The sequence below is a fragment of the Nothoprocta perdicaria genome, unplaced genomic scaffold, assembly GCF_003342845.1.
Source record: "Nothoprocta perdicaria isolate Ctin4 unplaced genomic scaffold, notPer1 scaffold_8, whole genome shotgun sequence".
Taxonomy (NCBI): Eukaryota; Metazoa; Chordata; class Aves; order Tinamiformes; family Tinamidae; genus Nothoprocta; species Nothoprocta perdicaria.
Genome location: NW_020456087.1, coordinates 9,443,479 through 9,470,330, shown reverse-complemented (window position 1 = coordinate 9,470,330; position 26,852 = coordinate 9,443,479). Strand labels below are relative to the sequence as shown.

The window sequence follows — 26,852 nt, the reverse complement described above, 5'->3', positions numbered from 1 at the left end:
CTTCTGATTAGAATCATAGAATGCTTAGGGTTGGAAGGGACCTCCAGAGGTCATCTAGTCCAACCCCCGCTGCACATGCATGGTTACCTACGGCATGTGGCCCATTCCTTCCTGCGGACCAAAGGACTGGAACCATCCCTATCTTCCAGATAGCTGTGTTTAAAATCCCTTTCACTGCAAGGTTGTCTGTGCTCCCAAACATAACCTAAATCTTAAAATATTTTCACTGGCTTTCACTAACTGCCACTTCCCTATTTCAGTGGTTTGAAAAGCTGAGAAATTGGACAGAAGACCGCCAATGGATCCTGTCCCACTTTGTTAGGTAATTCCTATCACCCAACGCTCACCTGCTGGGGCAGAGGGTACAACCTCTGCATTTGCTCTCTATTCCACCAGCAAGAATCTCCCCACTGCATTAACAAGAAGAGGCTGAATCTCCAACCCAGGCTTTCCCCCACCTCCCTCGCTGAACTGCCTTGGAACCTGCCGCTTGGTCTGTGCTGAGGGGTGAAAGGCAGTTCTAATGTAGACATCATCTCTGTTAAACTGTTTCTTTCTCATTTAATGGACTACCACGGAGATCTAAATGGAGATAAAGTAGCAGGGCTCAGAGAACAGCCAGGATGCTATCTTTATGCAGCATGACAATGTTCAGTGGTTAATTAGACACCGTTAACCTATTTTAGCAGGAGACATAACTGGGATGAATGTGGGGAGATGTCCTTGAAATCTTTTACTGCCCACAGCTCAGGAGAGCTCTGGTCACGCTGGTATCCCGCCTGAGCCACAGCCAGGTGCCAGCAGGCGAGGTGCCCTCATGCCCTGGTAGGCATAACAGGGTGGCCAGGATGGCTAAGGGAAGCAATTATGGTGACTTATTGGAACAAATTCACAGGATCACAGAATAGCTGAGGTTGGAAGGGACCTCTAGAGATCATCTAGTCCAACTCCCCTGCTCCAGCAGGGACACCCAGAGCACGGGGCACTGGGCGGCATCCTGATGGGCTTTGAAGATCTCCAGAGAAGGAGACTCCACAGCCTCTCTTGGCAGCCTGTTCCAGGGCTCCGTCACCCTCACAGGAAATAAGTTCCTCCTCACATGGAGATGGAAATTGCGGGGTGTCCTGGCGAGAACGTGGGGTGTAAAGGTGGCAGAGGCTGCGGGGCAGGGCGGGCCGGGAGCACAGGCCGGGGCTCCGCGCGGGGAGCGAGGCGAGGCGAGGGCGGCCATGACGGGCGCTCCGCGGGCGCCCTCTGCCGGGCCGCGGCGGCAGGGCGGGAGGCCGCGCGGAGCCGGCAGGCGGGCGCGAAGCGGCCGGAGCTGCGGGCGAGCCGGGGCTCCGCGGGGGCCCGCGCGCTGCCTCTGCTCCCCGCAAACCGGAGCCACCCGGCACGACGCGCCCGCCTCAGCCGCCACGGAGCCTTTGCCTCTAGAGCACAGACTAACTCCGCTCTAGGCCAGGGAAAGAAAAAAAGAAGGAAATAAAAGTAAAAAGTTACAAGATGGAGGCCACTGTGGTCTTGCACAAGCGTTTCTTACAGTGCCCATCACTGCGGCGCGTGGGCGGTGATCTACCTGTTGCAGCCTGTTCCCAGCCTAGGGCATGACTAGCGCCACGTCCGAAATGACGCACGAGCGCGGACTCATCACGTCTCCCAACGCTTCACGTGCGCCTTGGTCACCTCAGCTCGTCTGCTGAGGCGCAGAGAGAGGAGGAGACGAAGCCACACACAAAACAGGCCTGCAGCCCTCACTGGGCAGTACAACCCCAGACTGGCTTCTCAGCTACCCCTACTCACGCTCCTTGAGGCTCAGGTCAGTTAACTTTCTGTGCTCTCTCCCTGTGCTGTGACAGCCTGGCAAATGCAGCTTTTGCCTAGCTAAATCTTCACCTTTTCTAAAATAAAGGGAAGATTGCCACTGGTTTCGGCATTGGAAGATTATGAAGAGCCTTCCTTTTTTTCATGAGAAGTCCCCTCAGCTTCCAAGCCCTGGGGCACAGATACACGTGTGCATCTCCACAACAGGGTTTTGGGCAGGCACACGTTCTGTGGAAACTGCAGCGGTCCCAACGACCGCTTTGTGATCCTCCAGGCTCCCTGGGTGCCCGGACCGCGTGCTGGACGCGCTGCTCTGGAGCACTGCACGGCAGGGGAAGGACGCAGAGGGAGGGCAAGCTCTGCAGGACGGCATCCGACACCGCGGCTAACCAGCTCCAGCTGAAACAGGCTTATGAGGTGCTAATCAAGCTCTTGCTGAAATGCTTTTTTTCCCCCCTCATGTCCTAATACATGGGCTTGCTTCACAGAAAAGCAAACAAACAAAAAAAAAAAGAAAAGGAGGACAACTCTGGCAAGCAGGGTTTTAGGACCTGGCACGAAGGAACGAGCTGACAGAGAGAGGTCACGGGTTGCTCAGCCTCAGCCTACTCACTGCATCATCCTTCCAACAGATGTTCCCAGGGTTCCCCCGCACGCTCACTGAGAAGAGCTGACCGGCGAAGCTGCTCAGAGCTCCCACTGAGCAACAGAGAAAACAAAAACACTCCATAGAAATTCCTGCTGTGTGGGAAAACAGCGCAGCAGCTTCTAGAGGTATCCACCACACGTCTTCATTCCCTGAGAACAGGGGCTCCTATCCAAGTGATCACGTCTTTGGTCTCCAGCAAGCAGCAGGGCCAACTCTCACACCAAATGGCTACTGGGGTTATAGAAGCATTTTGGTTTCTGCTTAAAGGGAAAAGTGCACAATATAAAACACTCTCCTGATTCTGACAGACTTGGCCAAAGAATTTTCACTTGTGATTGGTCCTACTGAAAACCTTTAAATGAAAAGCACTACAGAAAACTAGATACTTATTAATGTTTGGCTTCACATAAAGCTTCTGAAAGATGGTTTTTACAGAGTATGGGTTCTAGCTTGAGAATTTTGGAAGAGTTTTATGGGGAAGGGCAGAGAAAAGGGATTTAGGGTCTAGCAAGTACATCAGGTCATCACAGGTCTCCTTCCAAAGGTAAACTGCACTAAGCCAGACTTCACAGCCTATTTAGAAGCAAGTTGCAAAGACCAGGCAAGTTTTAAGCTTTGGCTTGACAGATACGAAAGGATTGAACACTACGTATGTTCTTGGGAGATGAAGAGGTCCTTAGCTAGAAATACATGATAGAAAGTATGGTCTTCCCTGGATTTGTTGATAAATTCCTTGTAATTGCAGAGAACTAAGGGAGGAAGATGCTTTGTCCTTAATCAGAAAAGCAAGAAGACTTCAACTTGAATATGTTTCATCTTTTCAGCAACTTACATGGACTTCTACTAAAAATGACAAAATTCTACCCTGTTTTCATCATGCAGGCTTCATTTTGTAGGGCAGCAGGATTCTACAATCTTACTGCTACAGTCCTACTAGACGTACTAGTCCAGTAAGATAATTCAAGACAAATGAGGAAAATATGAATAGCATAAAAATTGGCTTAAAAAAGAAAAGGAAAAAATTTTCCAAGTGTTGCAAATACAATTGGTATTGCAAAGATACAGGGAAGGTCACAATTCTAGCATTTTCCTTTTGCAGAAAAACCTTGAAAGTCACGCCGTGCAGGATTTGAAGGAAAAAATTCCTCATCACAGCCACAGTGTTGAGGGATTCTCAGGTGACTTTTCTGGTTTGGGGGAATTGTGTTCTACTGCCAGTTACCTTTATTGAGTCTAAACAGCAACACCAAGGACAGCTTACCCCAGCAATGACATGGAGGGACACGAGGACAAGAGCCTGTTAGCATTCCTAGAACATCCAACCTATCAGGAAAAAAAAAACAGTAAAGAGAGAGAGAGAGAGAAAGAGAGAGAGGGGGGAAAAAACCCACACAGGGCCTGCACATTGCAGCTTAGCGCCATCTTGATGTCCTTGATGCGTGTCGATGGCATGGAGGCGGCTGGCACCAGAGCAGCCCAAGAGAAGGAATGAGAGGCCAATGGAGATTTATGTGAGGAGAGTGAGATGGACAAGGTAAAATTGTCAGGAGGAGTTGTTAGAAAGTAAAATATATTGTGACAATTCCACTCCTGCCGTTCATCAATAAACTGACAGATCATTTAGTGTCAATTAGGAGTGATAGATGGACAAGTCCCCATGATCCTGGGCCAAAATTAATGGCTGGGAGGGAGAGGGTGATTGAAAATGACGGCTGACATTGAGAGGAAAGTCCTGAAGGTCCCCAAGGGGCCATTACTTGCCTCATTCCCTTGCAGATCAATGCAGGGACAAACCCAAAAACAGACACTTCAAGACAAAACTTAATCAGTCTTCCTTTTCTACCTTCTCCTTCCAAGATGTGCCCCCTTACTTGGCAGCCTCAGTCCCTCGTGCCTCCACTCTCCACATCACTCAGGATATCCACAGATGGCTGCAAGATGCAGTGATGCTGCCATCTTCCCCCCAGCCAAGAGCCTGGATCTGCTCCTGACACGGCTGTGGCAGAGGGAAGCATGACCTGAGTTTTCTCAGCTCTGCCAGACTGGAAGTAGAGAGGAGAAGCAATGACACAAGCTTCCCCCTACAATGTAAGGTAGAAAAATTCATGAATGTTTTACTACTCCCACTTGTGAGACTGATATGGCCAGAGGTTCTATAAACTTGGCACTCTCAAGGGTCATGCCATACAGACACAGCACAAGATAGTTTAAGCACATTTTTTTAAAGCAGGAGTTTTTAACTTTACTTACTCTCCTGAGGCCTTGAATTATACAAACCCTTAATCTGTTAAATAACCTTCCTCCAGCCCCAGGGTACAATCTCACCTTTGCCCACCCTCCAGTGTCCTGACCTCTTCATTGGGGTTGGACTAGATGATCTCTAGAGGTTCCTTCCAACCTTAACCATTCTGTGTGACATCTACACAGAGGCAGGGCCACCACTGCTGTCCCAACTACATCTGCTTCCTTCCTATGGGTGCCCTTAATATTCACCATGCTTTCCTGCACACTGTACTGCCAGTTCTGCTCCAAAACACTCCAGCATGACCCTTCCACTAAACAAGCCCTGGTTACTCCATCTCTGTGAAACCTACCAGTCAGAGGAGCAGTTTCAATTATAGCTGGGGCACCTGTTGCTGAAATGCCACAATCCCTTCAGAACAGAGGATTCCCATGTGCAGGCAAATGGAAGGGACTTCCTAGTGAAAGCAGCACTTGCTTTTGCTTGCAGGGCCACCTGAAATGAGCTGTGTTTATTGCACATCATCCCCAGCTGCTGCCTGGAAAACACAACTTATTTTAAAGGGCTAATCACAGGGAGGTTACAAAACCAAAGGGAACACAGCCCCAAGTAAACTGAAGGTGACCCAAGAAGCAAAGAAATAAAGATACTAATGGGGAGAGAAATTGAAGACATTCTTTAAGGAAAATTTGTCATAAATTGGTCACTTGGATGAAATTGGCTGAAGCTGTAATTAAGTGGATTCCAGAAACACTTCATCTGTTAAATCCCCACCAGTGTGAGGAACTGAGTTCCCTGAGTTCCCTTTGCCTTTTCCTGCTGGCAGACACTGTGTGTTTCTTCTTTCTCATGCAGCAGATAACCTGACAATAAAACCCCTGCTTTTCTTGTCACAAGTGTCAACACTGATGTCATTAAGGACATCGGCACGGCTTTCACAATGGCACTTGGGCTCCATCCAGTGGTTGGAAAGCTGTTTCCGTAGGAGGAAAAAAAAAAAAAAAAGCTGTAATTACTATTATTTATGCAATCTCAGCAGGGTACTAGGCCCCAAGTGGCAGCTGAAGTTCTTGGCTGGTCCCCTTTCCTCCCATACTGGGTCTAGAATAAGTAGCAGTGGGATTGCCTCTAGGCTATTCTTTTCTCTCTCAATAGAAACTAAAATAAATACAGATTATATTGCAAAGGGCCCTCTCAGTGAGAAAAACAGACTCTCCTGTCACTGCCTCGTACCATTTATTCACTGATCAGAGAGGAAGACCTCCAGAGTTTGCTTAGGCACTTACCCATAGCCCTCATCATGATCTAGATTTACAAAACGGTATTCCTAGTAGTGAAGACAACTGATGGACAGAGGGACTAGAAGTCCAAAGTATTCTCTGCAGTTCTGGAAATCTTATCAAGAAAAGGCAATGTTTTAATCTCTTGAGGGAATTTAAACATCTGACACTTGCAAATGCTATGGGAATTTATGATGAAATACTTCATCTTACTTTACGTGCAAATTGGTTTTAAAACTAACTAAATGCGGGAAATCTTTAAGGCTTCTCCTCTTGCCATCTTGCAGTAGCCTGAGACAGCACGAATGTGATGCAAAGAACCAGATGGATAATAAGAATATCTGCAAGTTTACCTAGGTATGACAAGAGCTGGGAAAGTAAGGGACTAGAGGAATCAAAGACAGGAAAAATAGAAACAGGCTGTTGATGAAATTCTTCTGTGCCAGATGGAAACACAAAGCAATTTCAAGCAATCATCTCACATCGATAAGTTCTAAGCTAGAAAGATACCAAAAAGAGCTTAAATTTCCCTGCAGAAAAAACAAGTGTGTAGCTGCAACGGGTTGAACCTGGCAGAAACAGAATCAAAGGGTTAGACTTCAAATGGGGAGAGAATAACTCACTATTTTACAAGTACCAGACTACTTCACAAATGGATGCAGAATCCCATCTGACCCACAGCATATTCACGCAACACAGAAAACCAAAATGCAGCCATTAGCTCCCTATTTCTAAGTAAAAATACACAGATTTTAACTGTCAGTTCTGAAAACAAAATTACTTGAAGTGGTGGAAACCCCAAGTGAGATCTCAGTCACACCAGTAAAACTGCTATATCTACACCAAATATGCCAATATAACAACATTATTCTAGTGTAACTTCACCTACCCTAGTGAAATCAGGGCACATTAACTTAATGGGCTTCCAAAGTGAGTCAAATTGGTAGAAAAGCTGCGGGGAGATAAGGCCTGAGAAAAGAGAAACAACAAAGCTACAGCAGCAGGGTATGACATCAGCCCATGACTCAGACTTTTCACATGGAGCTTTACTCTGGGATATGTCACCCAGACAGCCCTGGAGGCACCACCACTTCAGGCTGTTTTAACACAAGCAGAGGGAGGCAGTGGAGGAGAGAGAGAGCAGCTTGTGGACAATCTGCAGCTGAAGGAAAGAAATGACAGGGTACATTGCACAGAATGCTGGCCTGCCTACGATTTTGAGGAGTCCCCTTCCCCTCTTTAAATTTGTTCCATAAAAGCTCTTATTTCAGAACAAGAAATTACCATCGAGTGCTTTTTCTGCATGGCACACATCTTCATCCCAGGCCCCACTGTGCATAGTCTGGCAGGTAGAAAAGTCTACACCCTTCTCTCTATCTCCTGTTCAGCTCCTACAACTGAGCTGGGCCCAACCTGGGAGGAGACCTTTTAGGCCAACCCCCTGCTGTATCTGTCAACCATGCACTTGGGATGCTGGAGAGAGATCACTGATGACACTGGCTCCAAATCTATCCGATATGGAAATGGTTTTCCAAAATGGCTACTGCAAAGTATAGACCAGCTGTCTCACTTCCTTAGAAATACTGGATATGTAACAGGTCTTCAGATATCCCACCCCATTATCAGGAGGCCAGGAAAAAAAAAGCCTTGCCATAAATCAGAGTGCCTCCAAGGCAGACGACCATTCACCCTTATTAGTGACCTTAACATATATTCATATCACTTCATGGCTGAGCCCTTCAGCTTTGTGAACAGGCAGGGTAATGTAAGCATAACTTTATAGCTCTCAGTGAAAAGCTTGTAATGAAGTCTAACTTATGCCGTAGTTCTGATACCCAGTTTGTTACCATGATGTGATATATCCTAAGTTGTCCCTTACAACTACCAGGCTTCTCAACCTGCAGTCCCCAATCTGTACCCTTTGTACGTATGTATAATTTATATACTTTCTTCTGCCAGCTCTTCTCTCTGATCATCTATTTCCATTATAACATAATCCCCTCGCACACATAAACAAATTTCACCTTTGTTGGGAGGGCTGATCACTAAATCCTAAACTCTTCCGCGTGTACTTTAAGTAGCACACTGCTGTGTGTCCTTCTCATAGAAAGGATTCATGCAGACAAACCACCCCTACAGACCCTGTATTTAATATGCTTTTTATGCTCTTTTTGTTCTGATTCCTTAAAGTTACTGTAGACATAAGGGAATTGCTGCTTCCAACAGGGAAGGGCTGACACTCCTGAGCTCAGTCAGGTCAATTCATAAAGAGCATCAGCCAGGTAAGCCAAGCAAGAGCAACACTTTGGATGATCAAAAGTAGTTGCTACAGAACAAGGATATTACAGACAGGCAGTCTATAAAGATCCAGAAAAACTGTTTCAATGCCTGTGACAGCAACGCCCAACTAGTGATGTGCAGTTAATCCCCACAGAAACCCCCTCAATAAGGAAAAATGCAGGTACTCACTTGCTAGACGCCGGCGCGGGATCATCTGCCCAGCCTCCTTGCCGGCGTGGGGGTTTGGGTGGTGGCACCTTTAATACAGAGATGAGAGAGGTTACAGCTAGCTGCAACCAAACCAAAGTCAAGCCAGTTCAGATACACTGGTGTGAGCAGACAGGGTAACAATTTATTTGATAAGAGACTGAGAGGCAGTTTAAAAGGGTATTTCACAAAATAGTATTTCATAAAATACCATTCTAAAGTAAACCTTCAAACTAAAAGGAAGGTTAATATCGCAGGATATGCTTTAAAGCATCTTTGTGAGCTCAGGATGCATCGCCCAACTATCATGACCACTTTCAGGTCTGTAAGCACTTGACCTGCCCAAGACGCAGCGAGTGCAGGCGCAGACTGACTGGTACGTGTGTGTCAGGCTGGCAAAGCTGGTTTCACCATGAACTTGGCTGCTCCTGCTACCCACACTCAGCTTGTGGCATCCCACGCTGCACGTCTCCTAGGGCTCAGTCAGCTCCCCTATTTTGGACATTGTATTTTAGGTGAGGAATCGCTCCCTAGAAGCGCCTGCTTTACTCCACTGAAAAAATAGGAAATTAGAGCTCTGAAGCTAAGTGAGATGAATACATGGGCACACACACACAGAGAACTGCTAAAGGGGGAGATCATTTGGACATTACAGAAGACACCATCTTCTGCTTTCTAGAGCTCTCCTGTGCAGTACTCTGCTGCACAGCAAGAGGAAACAAGAATCCAGCTTGGGACTCATGATGGGAATTTCCAAAGATGGGAGTGAGATGGATCTCACTGGATAGGAGATGTCCATTTTTTCACCATTCAGGGTTCAGCCTGCCTGAAACACCTCACACAACCCTGGCTTAGGTATTTTCCAGGACAGGCACTAGCGGAAAGCAAAGGAACAAGAGGAATCAGCAAAAGGATTTCAAATGATGGCTCCAAAATGACGGTGCCCAGTGAGAAAAGGGAGCTACAGGCATCTGTGAAGGGACCAGCTCAAGAAGATTGGTTAAAACAGCATCACAGAAGGAGGAAAGCATGGGACAAATGAGAAAGGAGCCTCGGCTGCAGCAGTGGAGGGGTGACGTGTGGTTCCCCAAGCTTCCACTGAGGAAGGGAAGGGGCTGGTGAATCCTGAGGGCTTCTGGCTTCACAGAGGGGAGACTTCATACGTGTGGGGTCAATGCCGAGGCAAGGCCAAATCATTTCTTGCCACAGATGAGGAAGAGGTAGAGCTAACCCCCATGGCAGGGGTCCCCGTGTTTATTTCTCGAGGCAGAGCATTGTTTGCGAGTGTGGGAAATGCAGGGAGCCTGCCAGGGAGGGGGCACGACCCCGCATAGCTCCTTGATAGCAGCAAAAATAGTCATTCTCCAAAAATAAACAGGGAGCAGGAATGAGGCAGGAGCTGCAGTCCCAAAATACCAGCTTTCTTCAGCAAAGGGAGCACAGGAGGGCAGAGGGACAGGCAGGGAGCACGAAAGGCAGGAAACATCCTCCTTATATGGGCTCATCCGCAGGGGACAGAGCTCAGTCGACTGGAATGACCATGTCACAGAATGCGAGGCCTTCGGGGGCCCAAGTGAATGGAGTTTTCTGATCTTTAAATGATTCCCCCAGATTCTTCAGATGCCAAACCAGGGAAGAGGCTATAGTGCCAAAAAAGGAGCATTTTGAATTCAGTTCATCTGGACACACCCAGAGTCCAGAAAAAAAGGGGGGAAAAAAACCACACCACATATGGGCATGCGTGCCCACATAAACATCCCTATTCCCATTACACACCCCTACCTCAAAAACCCACTGCTTCCCACTCTGATCCTTCCCAGTGCAAACAGCCCTCCGGGCATCACTCCGTGCCATGGAGAGCCAGCCGGCCACGTTCCCAACACATCCTTACAGCTCCTCAGACAACTAGCAAGGTCACATAGGTACCCCGAGCTACACACATGTCACCAAACAGCCTGGGGCATCAGGCTGATGGAAAATGCAGCATCTCCTGCTGCTGTTGCAGCTAGGACATACCAATGTGCCTGTGATCCAATTCCCTCCTCATCAAAGCTAGGCTTCAGATCCAAGAGAGCCCACGTCAGGCACTCAGATCGGAGGGTGCCGGGAAGGTCTGTGCCAGCCTTTGCACAGGACAGGCTGGCACTGTGTTTAGGGGTTCGATCCCACTATCGCCCTGTGTGTGCAGAGGGGTTGGACTAGATGATCTCTAAATGTTCCTTCCAACCTTAAGGATTCTATGAATATCTTACCAGTATTTTACAACTTCTTCCCATTGATCATATACACCAATGTACGTTGCTGTATATGAATGTCAGACCCTGATGAGTATTTCGCATCTACCTACAGGCCTTTTAATCCTTTCGCAATACACTGGGTAATTCTTTCTTACCTGCCTACAGGAGGACCAGCAACAGGAAAGGCAGTGTTAGCTCTCAGCAGAGGATAAATGGCTTTTCTTTATTAGTTGCCTGGAAAGTGCCATAAAAAGGTCACAAACCCCATGCACTTTTGTCAAGTAAACTAACTTAGCTTCATATACTTTCACATTTCCAAAACCTCAGCATAATTTACAGCTGAGAATCACCGTAATGTGGTCATGGCTAGTGATGCTGCAGCTGCGAGCAAGAGCTTGAAGTACAGAGTGAAAACATCAGCCTCAGAGGGAGCAGAGCACAACTGGGAGAGGAGGTTGTGTAGCAGAGCAACCGCTCAACACACCATTCTGGTGAAAGACTGGGGACTTTGCACCATCAGAAGCTGCTGGCACCCTGTGATACAACTTTTCTTCTGTATGTTTTCCAAAATATGCAGCTGCACACTCAAAGTGATTGAGTTTTCAAAATGCTGAGAATCTACTAGCTCCTGACAGCACTGTCCCCCCTCAACTCCTGCTGCTCTTACAGAAGAATTCAGCCTTTCTTAGCATTGCCCAACTGCTTATTGCTGTGGTTTGCCTTTGTGCTCAACTCTGCCAGTTATTTATCTACAGAAGCTTTCCCCTACCTAAGTTTCTGCAGAAGGTCCTCTCTTCAGGCACACTGCCTCAGTCGGAACCTTGTATTTTTTCTTCAGGAGTACAATATGCCATTTTTATGAAGGCATTTTTCCATTATTCCCCAAGGCCTTCTTCCTCATCGATACTTCTATACTACCACTATAGTTGGTATTTTATTCTTTCTCTGAAACACTACTAGCCTTGTTCAGTGAACGCAAATTCCGTCTCTCCTGAACTCAGGTGGGAACTCTACCCTCCTCTTTATCTGTAGTCAGGTCCTCCTTACCCCACAGACATAGAGCTGGATTCTAATTTGAATTTCCCATTAAGGCTGAATGTGTCAGATCACATCCCTAAAGCTGCAGTTTTGAAGATGCCAGATGGATATTGGATATTCTCTCATGGAAGCACCTGTGTCTCTCTGAATCCTGAGAATCCAAAGTTTCTGTCAATGCCTACCATGACCCAAGCAGATTGTGGAGCCATTGGGTCCCTCCAATAAACAGATTTGCAAAGCTCAATTCCCCAGTCTAGGCTTGTTGTCAAGAGCAGCCCAACTCTACCTGCCATCTTAACAAGGACCACAGATGGTAAAGCAGTGCTTAATAAATCCTCTCCCAGGATCTACGGGTCTCTTAAGCACCTAATATTCTAGACCCCCTAGATTTCTGTTTCTTCCACTGTCCTTTCTTCTTAGTCACTGACCTGCCTTTATTAGGGAAATGCCTACTGAGACAAAAAGTTCTTGTGGGGCTACAAATGAGTTGTCATCTATCACGTTGCATGAGAGAGCAGCTTATACTGTAAAGCAGCTATCGGGACTTTCATCCCTTCAAACAATGGTCAGCCCCAGTTAAAAGGTCAGCTTAAATATGTGCCTGCCAGGAAAACTACCACATTGCAGCATTTGGCACCTTATCCTGCCTCCAGATTTATGGTTCTCCCTGCACGAGAGCAGTGAGGCACCACACAACAATTTGACCCTCCCAGCAAGGGGTTACCTGGCAGTTTTACTCTCAAACACTTGGTTTCTCCCAGGGGATACATGCTGACAAATATTTTCCCAGTCTTCTACACTGCTCTTTTTTTCTGGGTTCAGGTGGGCCTAGGAGCACTCAAAAGTATGAAATAAGAAAGAAGAGAAGAGAAGAGAAGAGAAGAGAAGAGAAGAGAAGAGAAGAGAAGAGAAGAGAAGAGAAGAGAAGAGAAGAGAAGAGAAGAGAAGAGAAGNGAGAAGAGAAGAGAAGAGAAGAGAAGAGAAGAGAAGAGAAGAGAAGAGAAGAGAAGAGAAGAGAAGAGAAGAGAAGAGAAGAGAAGAGAAGAGAAAAGGAGTTGTAAATAAAATTATTTCCCATGGGATTCCCAGTGTTGGTTTCCAATCCACACCAAATTAGTCAAGCAGGGAGGACACCACTAGAAAGGCTGAAAAATATGGCTGATTAGAAATGCTATTTGCTAAGAATGAGAAAAGATGTCATCAAAATGCCAGCAGATAACCTTAGAAAGCTGAAAATAGCTGCCCTGCTGGCCAGGCACTTGGGGTGCCCAGGGGAAAGGCAGTGCAAGGCCTTGGGGAGCCCAGGCCGTGCAGAGCTGGGGCTCACGCTTGGGAAGTTGGCCTAATTAGGGAACGAAAGTTCAGCCGCATTTTTGAGATTCCTCCTGGAGAATGTGGCCAACTTCCAGCCAAGCGCTCCCCGGGAACGGGCTAAGAGTCCAGCAAGCACTTCTACAGGCAACCAGAAGACCACTGAAGAAAACAGAAGCAACTCCATGGATGGGAAATAGGTGCAATGTCTGTTACCTCAGGTGTTGGCTCCCTGCGGGGAGGACGTTTACTAGCACAGCGCAAGAATCCAAACAGATTATGGAGGCTCTGTAATACTGAAGGACAAATTCATCCCAGGACAAACACGCAGATGGGAGGGCACCCGCAACGGCTACAGGGAATTCTCGGAGAACTCTCCCAGGTCCTCAGAAGTGCCGCTCGCTTCAAGAGCCATCTCCTGCCAGTCCAGCCTAGGCCCAGAACATGCCTAAGAAGGCAAAACCCTGGCAAGGTGCCGTGTACCAAGAGGAGCTAGCCCTGGCAGGGGCAAGCTGAGGAGCACCAGCAAGAACACAATGCTAGAGAAAAAAGCCTGTAAAGTCCCTGGGATGGAAACTTCTTGCCATAATTATACCCCAACGTTCCCTAGGTCTCACTGTAACACAAGTCATAAATGCAGACAGAATTGAAGGACGACGTTATGATGAAACATGACTTCTTAGGTCATGATTTCTCTGAACAAGAGTGGCTAGACAGTGCCCAAAAGGGTGATTGCTGCTGCAAAAACAGTGCCCCCCAGCAGGCACAGCTGAGCACCCCCACTGCTCGGCTCTTGGGTTTGACATTGCCGAGTGACAGGCAGGAACAAGTGAATCAGGAATGCGGGGAAGTACTCGCAGGGTGGCTGCTGTGCAGACCGAGACCAGACAATGGAATGAGAGCTTGGAGGTGGGTGCCAAGCGCCACGCTAGGGTAAGAACTGGGTCAGGAAAATACCGCGCTGATTAAAGGCCCTGATCACACGAAGCCCTAGGCCATGTCTACACCGCAGGCGCAGACACACCTGCGAGCAGCACCCATGTGAGTCAGCTCAAGTCTGCAAACAGTCTAGTTTTAGTTGCTTCTGGTAACCAGAAGCACCTCAGCACGGCACCACGGCTACGGGCTGTTTCTCTCTAGGAGATTTCTGCATCGTTTCCATTATAATTTAGGATACAAACACAAGCTACGTAAACCACCTCACCAAACAGGGCCATGCAGTAACACAGCGAGTCCACAACTGGCTTCACGTGTCAGGTACTTCAACCTTCCTCCTAGTTTTGTCAGTAAACATCAATTCATTGAAAACGAACATTCCTGGCATATCCTCTTTGCCTAGTATGCAATGGCCCATTTATCTACCCAAACTGTTTTAAGAAAAACAGGTACTGGAACTACAGTAGGATGTGGTGGATAGCTCAGAAAACCTCCTTGCAATTGCTGCCTTAAGGCATATTACCTCTCAAGGTTTGAGGGACACAGAACCCTGACCATAAAGTGGTCAGTATTCACCTTGTTGGGGGGTGGCAATCAGTTGTCCTCCCTGCTACAGTCCATGAAAGTATCTATGCCTCCTACCAGAGTACGAGTGTAGAACAAGGCCCAAATGGATCACTAGGACCAAAACAAAGGCTCCCCACATTCACATATTGTTGCCTTTCAGTTTGACAGTCTTATATGCCCCCCCCTTTTTTTTTCTCAAAGCAGAGCAACTTCAGGGGAAGGGTCCAAGAGCCTTTTCAATCCAGAACAGCTCATAATGTTGTCATTATAATATTACATTCTCTAAGGAGGTGGGAAACCCGGCATAACTTCCAGTAGGAGGAAAAGGAGGATAAAACCAAGATCTTACAGCTTGGAAACAAGGTAGTAGGTTTGATCTTTGAGCTTATGTAAATAAAACAAGTGGCTTCAGCATCAAAATTAACACCTCCATCCCTTTGTTGAAGGAAAGGAAAAAATCTACTGCACTGCTGAAGGCTACAAAGCACCAGGACAGGGATCAGGATCACTCATTGCTAATAGAGGTGCTCACACACAGTTCTCAGAGGCCAGGTCTCCAGGGAAGAACAGGGTTTCGGACACCCTGGAGCCCCCTGCCACTCTTACCTACCTTAATAAGTCCACAGGTCCATCCTGAGGTGGGCTGCACACTTCCCAGCCTGGGCACCTAACCTCAGCTGCCAATGTTGCTATGAGGGTAAGGCACCTAAACCCCTCCAGGGAAGGTGTTCAGGGAATTCCCCCACTTTTCCTGCATAAAATTATATCCCTCCTTTCAGCCAGGGCCTAACACAAACCGGAGGGGGGGACTTCTCCGAGGCCCTGAAGCAAATCTGTGGCAGGGCAGGAAGAGAACCCAGCAAATTCCTGGCCCACAGCCATGTTCATACTCCTCCTGCTTATTCCGCTCCTCCAAATTAACTGAGATATTAGGATACACCCTTTATTATACAACTGATCAGCCTTACAGCCTTTGGCTATATGTCCCAGGCAGCCTTGGAAGGTGCAGCCAAACGAGTGATTCAACTGGCAAAAGCTCAGCTCCAAGCGGAGCAGCTTGCCAGGGGATGCAAAACAAGCCTCCAAGCAGGCAGCTGGCCGGGGGCAGCACTTGTGCAGGTACGTTCACATCCACAACACACGTGCAGCTGCTAACGCTCAGGCAGCCCCGAAGCCCCTCCAGCCCGGCAAGAGGAAACGGCCCAAATCCAGGAAAAATTCAGATTCTAACACTCGGCCCGGCCCGGAGGGAGTTCAGAGCAGGGTTGCAGGAGCCATCGGGGGGACAGAGGGGCCAACCTCGGACAAATGATTCAAGAAGCCAAGTATTTCAGCTTGGCCTGGCAGGGACGAGGGGAGGGATATATTGCAGCTAAACAAGCTTTGGATCACACTTCGTGATATAAAGTTCCACTAATAACTGGCTTGGAAGGGGCTCATGATAAAATTAATAGAAGTTTGCAAGCATTTTCAAGATACAAGCATTACAAGCAGCTTTCTCATCAGTCAGATTCCTGAACATTCAGTTAACCATTTTGCTGCCCTTCACAGGCGCTTACAAACCTAAGAATTCTATAACGCGTGACTGTACTTCTTACAGACAAATGCCTGTAAAAAGGGTGCATGAAAAAAAGGGGGATTTCAAAGTAAGGATCACTTCAAACAAGAGCAAACGACCTTGCCAAGCACCATTGCACAACACTGTAACAACACTTACTCATGTGGAAGCATCACTTTGGTTATTTTAATGAAAGTTAGCAGCCAGGAGCAAGAAGGTGCCCGCAGAATGGGGCTAGCCACCACTGGGCACAGCAGGCCTTGGGAAGCAGTGATTTGGGGCAATATATGGACATAGAATTAGCTCCAGTGAAATGATTACGAGAAAAAAAAAAATAAGGTTTAGATAATTATCGGGAAAAGGATTCCCTCTTGGATCATCAGCCCCCAAAACTTTACGTGCCAGGGGTAGGTCTCTGCTCAATAAATGAAGAAGTGCTCTGGGCATAACCCTGAGCCACCCATTACTGACCAACAAACCTGGCTGCTCCGGGGATCTTTCCTATAATAATGTGTCTGGCAGGACCAAGAGAAAACTGAGCTGAGCAGTTTTCATTCCTGGCAATGGGAATACCCTGTTGAGGCCAGAAGTAATGAGATGGATACATCTAGGCTTTGAGAAGATTCACTAATGAATCTACTGTGGTACCATTGCTGCTCTGGTGCTTCCCCACAAGGAATGTGAGTATGGAAAAGGATGCTTAAATTTGTCTAGTGTACAGAGAAGGCAGCTCTAGTCAGAAAAGCTGGACAACATCAACTCCACTGCTGAAAGAATATGTCTTTGAACCAGAGATTTTAGCAGAAACAGGTACTATTTCTCACGTGGTACTGAACAGCAACACCTTGCCTTCCAACGCCAAGTGACTGCTGAGATGTAGTCTAGCTTAGCTGCGGGATGACAGAGGATGTGTGCAAGCTTTTCTTCTGCATTCCAGGAGCCTGGAAAGATGCCTAATTCCACCTTATTCATCCCAGCTACTACAATTCTCAGTACTGCTACAGTGAAAAGGAGAGACCCACTACAAATACACAGACACATCTCTGCTACCACTGGCTGGTCTTCTCCTCTGGGGCACCAGCAAGACTCCGTAACAACAAGTTTTCCTGTTGTGGGAGCCAGCTAGCCACACCAAACAGCAAAGCAAAGCCCAGTAAAGTTCTGTGCACTGTTAGCTCATGAGCATCTTTCCACTGGGCACATACAGGTCTGTGACCTCAGCACTAGTTACAGCAGCTGATAAGAGCAACTGTTATAAAGATAATAACAAAATTTATCAGCAATAAGAAGTTGCAGGACAGGCGCTGCATATGAAGCATAATTTTATCTTATTTTCCAGTACAAGAGTCCCCTCTTAAGGTAGTCTCCAGGCATGTGAATAAGTTAGTCCTACTAGTCCCCTTCAGAGGAGCCAGCATCTACCTAGAAAGTAATTCTCTAGGCCTACATGCTCTACCTTTTCCTTGGAGTCTTCATCCTAGAAGGATTGGGGAAGAAAAGAGAAGAAGTTAAACGGGAAAAATATGGTAATCTGCACAGAATAGTCTGAAGATTGACATGAAGAGCTCTCCCACAGCAGGTGCTCTGTAAGCTTATTCACATGAACAGAATACCAAGTTGGTACCCCTGTAACAATATTTTATATCTGTAGTGATTTATACATAAAAAAAGTGATATTACAGAGTGTGCATGATTGAAAAGGCAGGAAAGTCTGCCAGCAAACAGGGCCTCGAAATGCAACCTGAAGAAAACCAACTCCAAACAGGAATGAGAGGAGATCAGACTTAGCTCCTTGTCCCACAGAGAATGAGAGGGCCCAAGTTATCTTGGCCATTATCTGTAACCCCTGCAAGCATGCCACCATCCAGAACTAAGCACCAGTCATGCTGCAGTCCATTTACTTTAGCAGGCTGGAGACCCTTTTCCAGGAGCCACCGTTTCCTGAGCTCCACTGCGATCTACTGCAGTTGGCATAAGATAGGTCTAGTTGTCAGCACTGTTAGCCTGAGTATATGCACTTTATTTAACCTCTAAGAATTGTTTGGTTACAGGGATAGAGGAGCAACTTAAGTACAAACAGCCTGTTAATGGCTTTGAGTGTTGAGAAGGGGTCAAAAACCTTCTCACCAGAAGCAACAACAGCAAGTTGTGAGGAAGAACAAGCCAATCTGGAACCAGGTATTCTCTATCCAGTACTAGAAATCAACACCTAGAGTCACTCACACACTACATGGCTGCAACCACTGCTCTCACCCACCCAACTTTTTCCTCAACTGCATCATCCCTCCTGCAGAACAGGGAAGGCACGTAACAGCCAGTTACATATATCCACGATTAAAGTATTTTTGGCATCTGAGCCCATTTAGTCTCTGCACTATCATCTGCTTTATGTTCTGGTGGTGCCTGGGGTGCAGGGAGGCTACACAAAGGTTAATACAGCTGGGGCACAGAGGCATCCATATTAGTGAGCAGTGTAAATGAAATCATGCTCAACTAAGCAGGAGAATTTGGATAACTACCCAGGTCCAACAACAAGGGAAGCGCTGCCTCATACACCTGAGGACAGAAAGGCTCGTGCAGGTCACAACACGAACTCAGCTTCTCTGGCTGCACGGGATCCAGGTGCTACAGGCCTCCACAGTAGCAGGGAGGGAAAGCCAGATGGACAACACATGTTGAAGACGTGCTTAAATAGCCACTCTTCTCTGAGCAATTTTCCACATGGATTTCACCCTCAGCAATTGATTTGCAGTTGTTTATTCTCTCCAGTTAGGTAACAGGAGTCTTATTTAAATGATGCCTGGATGTCAGCCTAAGGAATGTGGCCAGAGATCTCAATCCAGGGCTGCTTATAAGCCTGGGGGGAGAAGTTTTGCTTTGCAAAACTCACCTGTGGAGACATCCTTACAGTAGGCAGTGGAGGCAGCCCAAGTCCTTGTGGGGCTAGAAGAACCTATCCCATATGGCACATATTTATAGCAGAGGAACACCAACTTACCCTAATTATCACCCCAGGACTACAGCTCCCTCAGCATGGTACTAATACCAGGTAGGACAACATTGGAGGATCAGACTTTCCAAAATGGGCACACATGGCCTTTCTTCAGGCTTCAGGGACACTTGGAAAATAAAACTAGGAAAGGGCTTAAATTACTCTGGTCAGATCCCGAGATTAAGTCAGGACAACCCTTTCCTACCTGTACTGTGATGCTCTCACAGTCTGGAAGACCTTGATTCCTCGGGTGACCTACTGCCCCTGCCAACAGCAGCCTCCACTCTCAGAATCTATAAAGTGCTGCCAGAGGGACACGGACAACACCACGTTGAGATTGTAAAAAGTAGAAAAAGCAGGGAAAGCGCGAACGAGGTCCCAAAGGAAACCTGCCACTGCAGGATGAAGAGGAAACAGACCATGGAAGCTGGGTAATAGGAAAATATTTTTGAACATTATATTCTTTCTTGTGTAACAGCAAATAGTTCAATCATGTTGAGAGGAGACATAGAAAAGGAAAAATTTGCTGATATATTTAAATGCAAAGGTTTTTCCACCCAACTTTCCAGATCAGTCTTCTCAAGAGCTCCAAACTGGCTGAACAGCTTCTTTCAGTGGATGTCATCAAGCCAGCACTTAGGCTGTTAGATACAGCAAATTAGAGCCAGGAAAAAAAAAAAAAAAAGTTGGCTTTTATTCTATAAGAGTGTCCAGAAGTACTGGTAGATGGAGGAGCAAAGATCATTAGACTCATATGATCTGCTCTTACCGTTATACTAATAATATGACCAGCTTGAACCTGTCCCCATTTTGTCAGAATCCTAATAGCATCAAGATGATGAAAAAGGAACACATGAAGCCAGAGGATGGGAAAGGCTTCCCAATGGAAAAAACGGATGCATTACCCTTCTGAAAATGAATGCTTGAAATGTGGAGTTCTGGCACGCAGCAAGCAGACTTATCTCTAGGAATTCCCATTTACAGCAGTTCCCCCGGGTGCCCAAGAAGTGCCTGTTGCTTTGCCAAGGGGCTGCAAAGCCAGGGCCATGCACGGCCGCTGCTGGGGGGGACACTGACTGCTCGGTGACAGCGTGGAGCCCTGGTCCTTCTCGCCCCCCGACACCACACACAGCTCAGCCCTCTTAGTCAGGGCTCGTGCAGGAACACAGGCACGCTCTGCGGGTCGGGGGCTGACTCGGGGCTTGGTGACACTTGGAGGAGACAGGTCTAAATTTGAAGGTAATCTACATACCTACATACCACTGGAGTTAGATTCATCTCAGATTTGAGCAGAGGAATTGCACAGAAGACAATATTCCAAACAACTTGTTTTGGGAGCAGCATATACACACAAAATGCTCTGAAAAGACACTAAGATACCATATGCTGCTTACAGAGTTGCGAGCAAGTGCAACAGGCTGGAAGGCACAACATCCTGCAGTTGCATTTGAGGGAAGGGGTTCTCACAAGCAAACAAGCTGAGGAGATGCAGCCCTGTGCCCAGGCTGTTCAGGAACATGACAGACAAAACAGTTTTGAAATACAGCGCTCAGGATCACCATCCTGAAAGGTATACGTAAAAATAAACATTTAGGCCAATCTCTTCATCTCTCCTCCCTACCTCCTTTTTTCCCTTCCTTTTATTGATTTTATAAGACTTTTAACACAATCTCCTATGCCTGTGTTAATTGCAATGTGCCTCCTCCACTACTGCCACTTCTAGAAAAGAATACAGGTTGTATTTTGTGCTTCTTTGGGGAAATTCCCTTGAAAAGGTCCAGTTGACTGAACAAGATGCCCCTCCTAACAGCTGACCCCACCGCTTGGGGGAGAGCCAGGGCCAAGCTCCCAGAACAGAGGAAGGTGTTTACCGACCTAGGGTTAAGGAAGACACAACATAACTTCTAATGAGAGCTTATTTTGCTATCAAATTTGGTATGAGATGCTCCCACTGTACAGCAGAGAGGAAAAAAATATTATTTATCCTGGCTTGTCTGTTCTCCAGTGGCTCTAAGGTTTTAAGTTAAAAGCAACTTCTAGAAATAAAGGGAGACTTGACCCAAACATTTCTTCCTGGTGGTTAAGATCCAGAAATAACATATTTGAATCTTGAGGCATGGGAGGCTCACCCTTCTCTGCTGCTGCTGCTGAAACCTCACTGCCTTGAGCCTAATTATTTCTTAGGCCTCTCTGGTGATGCCCAAACTTGGAGCCATCACAAGCCCTTCACAACCACTACAAGGGCTATGAGACACACCAAGCACAACCTGTGATAGCTTCAGTCACTAAACTGTCCCCCACATCAGGGCTTAATCTCCTCCTGACCAGGGAGTCATTGCTCAGGCCAGGACAGACAGTTCCAGCTGGAGCCCGGTCTGGCTGCAGGGCTCCCTGCCCTGGAGGCTGACCAGCGACCCCAACCATCACCCTCTCACGTGGCTTCCTTAATTGTTCTTACGTATAAGGTCCACTTATTTTGATTTTTAATTGCAAAAGACTCTACTACTGACTGTTAACAAGGAGATTCTTCTTGCTTTGCACAGGCCTGTCCTGTCTTTCCAGTGCTGCTGGGACAGGAGAAAGCAAACACAGGCCAAACCACCTGCTCTTAAGGTCCATGTCTTGCTTACAGGACACCTGAGAGGCCTCCTGAAGGAATCAGCCCTTTGAACTTCTTCAAAGGGTGTATTCATCTTCTTACTGGACAGAAGCTAAGGTCTTGGAATAATCTCAGCTAGACAGGTGGACTTCCAGCTTCACCCAGACAAGATGAGAATAGACTTGGCAAGTATGAGTTCTTCCTCTTACCATGGATGTTCTTCCTCATTCTCCAGTATCCGTAACAGGACCAAAGAGAGTTTGCCTTGCAAGTGGGAAGTGGTGTAACCCTAAAAACCATGGATAATAGGTGACACAGAGTACTCCATTTTTGCTGCAGTGGCAGACAAGTAGTGCAGCAAAGAGGATGGACTTGACACAGTTTAGGTCACCTCTGACCATGGGCCTTTCGTACCTCCCACAAACTCCTTCCTCGGATTTCTTCCCAAGCTCCTAGCGCTGCCAGAGGGTGACCACACAGTTTGGAGATGATGTGAGCCCTGGAGATGATGGCAAGATTCACCAGGAGGAGAAACCCGCTCCCCGAGAAGTCAGAGCTCCAACACCACATCCTCACCAGCACAGCTGGGGCGCTCAAGAAACACCCCACTAGCTGCTCCACACAGACAGCCGGGCTGCAGGGAGTCAGTGGAATTTGAGGTCATGAACGAGAATGGTAGAGAGTTGGCCGGGGCCAAGAGAAGGTCCCAGGACTCTAAGCACAGAAGCCTGAGCTTTGCTGGGGCCAGGTCAGAATATCCAGGGGGTTCTGCAGTTGAAAGGAACCAAAACCACTGTACATTAGAAAGTACTTTTGACATTACAGTAAGTATCATCTTATTTAGAGAACTACCACTATCAACAAGCTGCAAGTCTGATGAGCCTTTGGTTTGTTTGAAGGTGTCAGGGAGCATCACCTCTATCATTTCTTAATGGGTGCTTCTTTCAACAATGATGCCTGTGTAGAAATCAGGCCAGACATCAGAAAACAACCTCCAAACAGAGCTGAAGGGTTCCCATCTCATCTTCCTGGGTATCCAAGGATGCTGCTTCCCTCTCCCATGAGGGAGGAGTTTCAGGCCATCTCCTCCTGCTGCTGATGGAACAGCCCTTCTCCAAGGCTGGCCTCAAGGAGGCTTGCAGGAGACCAGCTACCGCATGCTCGCTGGCTCCTGGCACGGCCCTCATGGTCCATACAGGGAAGAAATTGGAAAGTATCAAAGAAAAATAAAAAAAGAAAAAGTATGTTGCTATTAAACTGGATAGAGACCATCAGAAACTACACTGCAGCAGGAAGGGAGGGGAAGGGAGAGGGACAGCTTCACACCCCAGTGCTCACCTGCACTTTGCTTTCTCCCAGGGATGGGGGCGAGAGCGGTAAGGAGACAGCGTGTCTGGTCACAGGGATCCCCAGGAGCTGTAAGGAGGTCCCAGCTCTGGAGGGCCCCGCGTCGTCACATCACATGTGGCAGTGCCCTCTCTACCTGCCACATCACGGCCTGCAGCTGCAGGCACCACTGTGCAAAACCTACCCCCCCTCAGGAGGACACGAGCAGGAGAGGGAGAGAGGGCTGCTCCGGGGCCCCAGCCAAGGACAGGCCCCAGGGACAGGGCGCAGCGAACGGGAAAGCTCCTCACAGAGAGCAGGAACCCTCCCCTGGAGGCAACCCCGGGGGAACGGGTGCCTGGGGCTGCCGCAGGCCCCGCCGAGCGGCACGCACCTCTCCGGCGGAGGAGGAGGAGGAGGTCCCGCGGCCGGGGCCTTCATCGGGAAGGGGCTCCTGGCGCGCTCGGCGGCCCATCCTCAGCACCTGCGGGAGAAGGGGCAGGGGGCCCGCGGTTACTCACGGCAGCGGCCCCGGAGGGGCCCGGAGAGCCGGAGCGGCGCCGGGACCCGCGGCGCCGGGACCCGCGCCCCCTCCTCGGCCGCAGCCCCGGCCCCTACCCCGGGCCCCGCTCGGCGCGGCGGCGCCTCGGCCTCCATCCCGCCGCCGCCGCCGCCGGCACTTCCTGGAGACCGCCCGCCCCGCGCGTCCCTGGCAACGCGGCGCCGCCCCCCGAGCGGCGGGGAAGGGCTTGGGCTGACGTGGGCGTGGCCTGAGCGACAGGGGCGGGGCCTGTGCCGCTGTGGGCGGGGGCGGAGGGGCTGTGGGCGGGGCCTGGGATTGTGGGCGGGGTCTGTGTGACTGTGGGCGGGGCTTGTGCGGCGTCGGCCTCAATGGCTCGGGCGCACGGCTGCAGCAAGGCCCAGGACCGAGACCAGGGCTGTTGGGCACCAGGGTGCTGGGCGCCAGCCCCCCAGCTCCAGCTCGCGGGGACTCCCTGTCACAGCCCCGTGGCCCCGGCACCTCGTACCGAGGGATCACCGGGCTCTCCCGCACTCCCTGGCCGGTGGCCCCTAAGAATTCTGCATACAGCAGTGTCAGCGAATCCTGCCCTCATCCCACGCTCATCCATTCCTCACCGGAACGCTCAAGGAGCTGCGCTGCGGCCGTGATGATCTCAGGACTAAGCGCAGGAAGATTTGTAGGCAGAGGTAATAACTTTTTATTATTAGACCAGCTGATACAACTGGAAAAAAACAGACAAGAAGCGTTTCTGTGCCCAGAAGCTTGTCTGTTTTTTCCAGCCGTATCAATCGGTCTAATAAAAGATACTATCTCTCCTTACAAACCTTGACATGTTCAAGGAATTCAGTAAGTGAGGCGTGATTTTCCTCTTCAGAAGCCAGCCTGCTTAGGCTCCATGAAATCACAGGCTTCCAGAGACAGCCTTCTCCTCTTTTAATTACGGATTCGGCTGCTCCGAGGGCCACTGTCACCCATCCAAGTCCTGTGCATTAGCTCCGCGGACACCTGGGCGCTGAGCCCGGCCCCACCTGAGCCCCATGCGAGCTCAGCCCCCCACGTGCCGCCACGTGTGGGAAGGAAAACGGCTCCGCACATGCAGGGCTGAGTCCTGCCCCAGACCCTTCACCTCTGCCTCCAGAGATTCCTGACGGGAGGGAAGAGCGGATATGCAGAGAGAGGGGCCTCCCCGGTGCCCCCTGGGTTCCCACACAGCAGCTCCATGTGCAGGAGCAGTCTGGGCGCCCCATGGACGCCTCCGCCTGCCACCGTGGAGGAGAAGGGCGGCCCCTCTCTTTTCTCATGCTGTGGAAAACCTTCCCTTCCCTTAGCCCCTGGCTCACGCTCCCTGAGCATCTGCATCACCACGGGCAGCATCTGAGCCGGTTCAGCCAAGGAGACAAAGCTAAGGGCAGCGACCAGCGGCTGCGGTGGCTGTGCCTCTCCGAAGCCATTTGCCCTGTTCGCTTCCCCCCAGCCCGGGTCTGCGGAGCCGGGGTTGCTCTTTGCCAGAGTCCTGTTCCAAGGGGGAGTTCCTCAGCTCCATGTCTGCATTGCCTGTTTTGTTCCTCTCACATACAAACCCTAACACCTCAGCACGGACACGATCCCAAAGCCAGGCCCATGGGGCAGCACCAGTGGAGTCCCCACGAGCTCTCCTCGCTCTCCATTACCCCTGGAGGTGTCCCATGAATGGGGTCTGTGTCTGGCGGTCCTCGTGTGCGCGAGAGCAGCCGGAGGAGCCCGGGAAGGCCATCGCACCAGGGCCTTCCCACACGTGTCCCGGGGCAGCCCTTGCTGCTCTTGGTCTCTGTGAGAACAGATGCTCTTCACGTGGCATCAGCCGCAGCTCACAAACCCCCCGTTGGGGCTGCCGAGCGTGGAATATTTCCCATGAAACTCATGTGCTCCGTAGCCCCGTCCCCCAGCCCAGCTGGATCCCAGCGTGTCCGAGCTGGGCCTTAGCGATGCAGTTCGCAGCCACTAGCAGCGACTCCTGCCCCGTCGCTTCGTAACGCAGCGAGTGCCACCCGCAGAGCCGAAGGCGGGCGGCCCCGTCCTGGCACCAGCCCCAACCTGCCTCCTTCTCCGGTGCCATTATTTCCAAGGGGTGAGCACAGGAAAATTTCACCTCATTGCTGCTGTGTCAACCGAGGTTATCCACGTCCTGCCCTGCACTGATAGGGCTGCCCAACTTTGGCTGAGCGGCCGGTTTCATTAGCGCATTCACTTCCATGTGCCAGGATCCTTAACGAGCGCTGGGCCTGGGACCAGCCCCCGGGGAACTCCGCTCATAATCTCCTATAATTCCTGCACTTATCTCAGTCTTAACTAATAACTCACCGTGTGGCACCGGGGCCAATGGATTACTGAAGTCCAAAGCAATCAGTTCTGCTGCATTTAGTGTGACCTCCAACGTAATGCGGGGTGCAGGATGGAAACGCGTCCAGATTCATTTCAGTGGTGCCTGGGGAGGCTTGGAAACGTCCATCCCAATCTATGTTAAGATATTTCCAGAGGATGGTTAGCAGCAGGGCTCAGAATTTGCACCTTATTCCAAGCCGTGATTTCTCTGACATCATCTTGGAGCCACCAGATCTTGTTACATCTCAGTCTGCTCCGTTAAGGAGCTGTCTTCTCACGTTCCTCTCCCTGAGCAAAGTGCTCGTGCACAGTGACCAGCTCACCCTCATCCTCCCCTTTGAAGAGTAAAACAGAGTGAGTCCCTCGTGTGCAGGCGACTCGTTCGCGGGGAGCCCGACGCACTGCGCTGCGTCCTGGCTTCTCCCAGTGCCTCTCCCCATGCAGCATCTTCCCGTGCCGACAGGGAACGGCGCTTGCAGGGATGTGCTGCTCCCGCAGCCCCCAGCGCTCCATGCCCGGCCCCAGGACAGCGCTGCGGGAGCCGCACGGCCCGGGAGGCCACCCTGCAGAGCGTGACACCCCCAGGGCCCGGCTCCAGTGGGCACGGGCACCCTCGCAGGCTCACAGCCCCGCCACGGCCGTGCTCCCATGGGAATCCCAGGTCCAGCTCCTGCGGGATTCCCGGGCCTGGCTCCCACTCTCCCGCAGCCCCAAGCAGGCGCCCAGAGAAACAGAGTGGGTCACTCTTTTTGCTGAAAACGCGGGGATTTCCGCGCGCGGCCGCGGCCGGGGCAGGAAGGCCCCAAGCTGCCCTAGCGCCCCGCTCTCCGTGCCGCTCCCCGGGCCCGCGGTCCCCGAGGGCCCCACGACCCCGCCGCGTCCCGGCCGCGCCGCAGCCCCCCGCGCGCCCGCCCGCCCGCCCTCG

The 26,852-nt window shown here is 49.7% G+C and overlaps 1 protein-coding gene across 1 annotated transcript in view; it reads right to left on the bottom strand.

Moving 5' to 3' along the window:
• Window positions 1–23,700, bottom strand: part of IFT43 (intraflagellar transport 43) — a 43,267-nt gene extending 19,567 nt beyond the window's left edge. The window contains exons 1-3 of the mRNA XM_026051869.1: window positions 23,662–23,700; window positions 23,438–23,527; window positions 8,462–8,529 (exon numbers count right to left, since the gene is read on the bottom strand). Coding sequence (XP_025907654.1) covers window positions 8,462–8,529; window positions 23,438–23,527; window positions 23,662–23,700 — 197 coding nt within the window. The remainder of the gene's footprint in view (window positions 1–8,461; window positions 8,530–23,437; window positions 23,528–23,661) is intronic.
• Window positions 23,701–26,852: the final 3,152 nt, after the last annotated feature.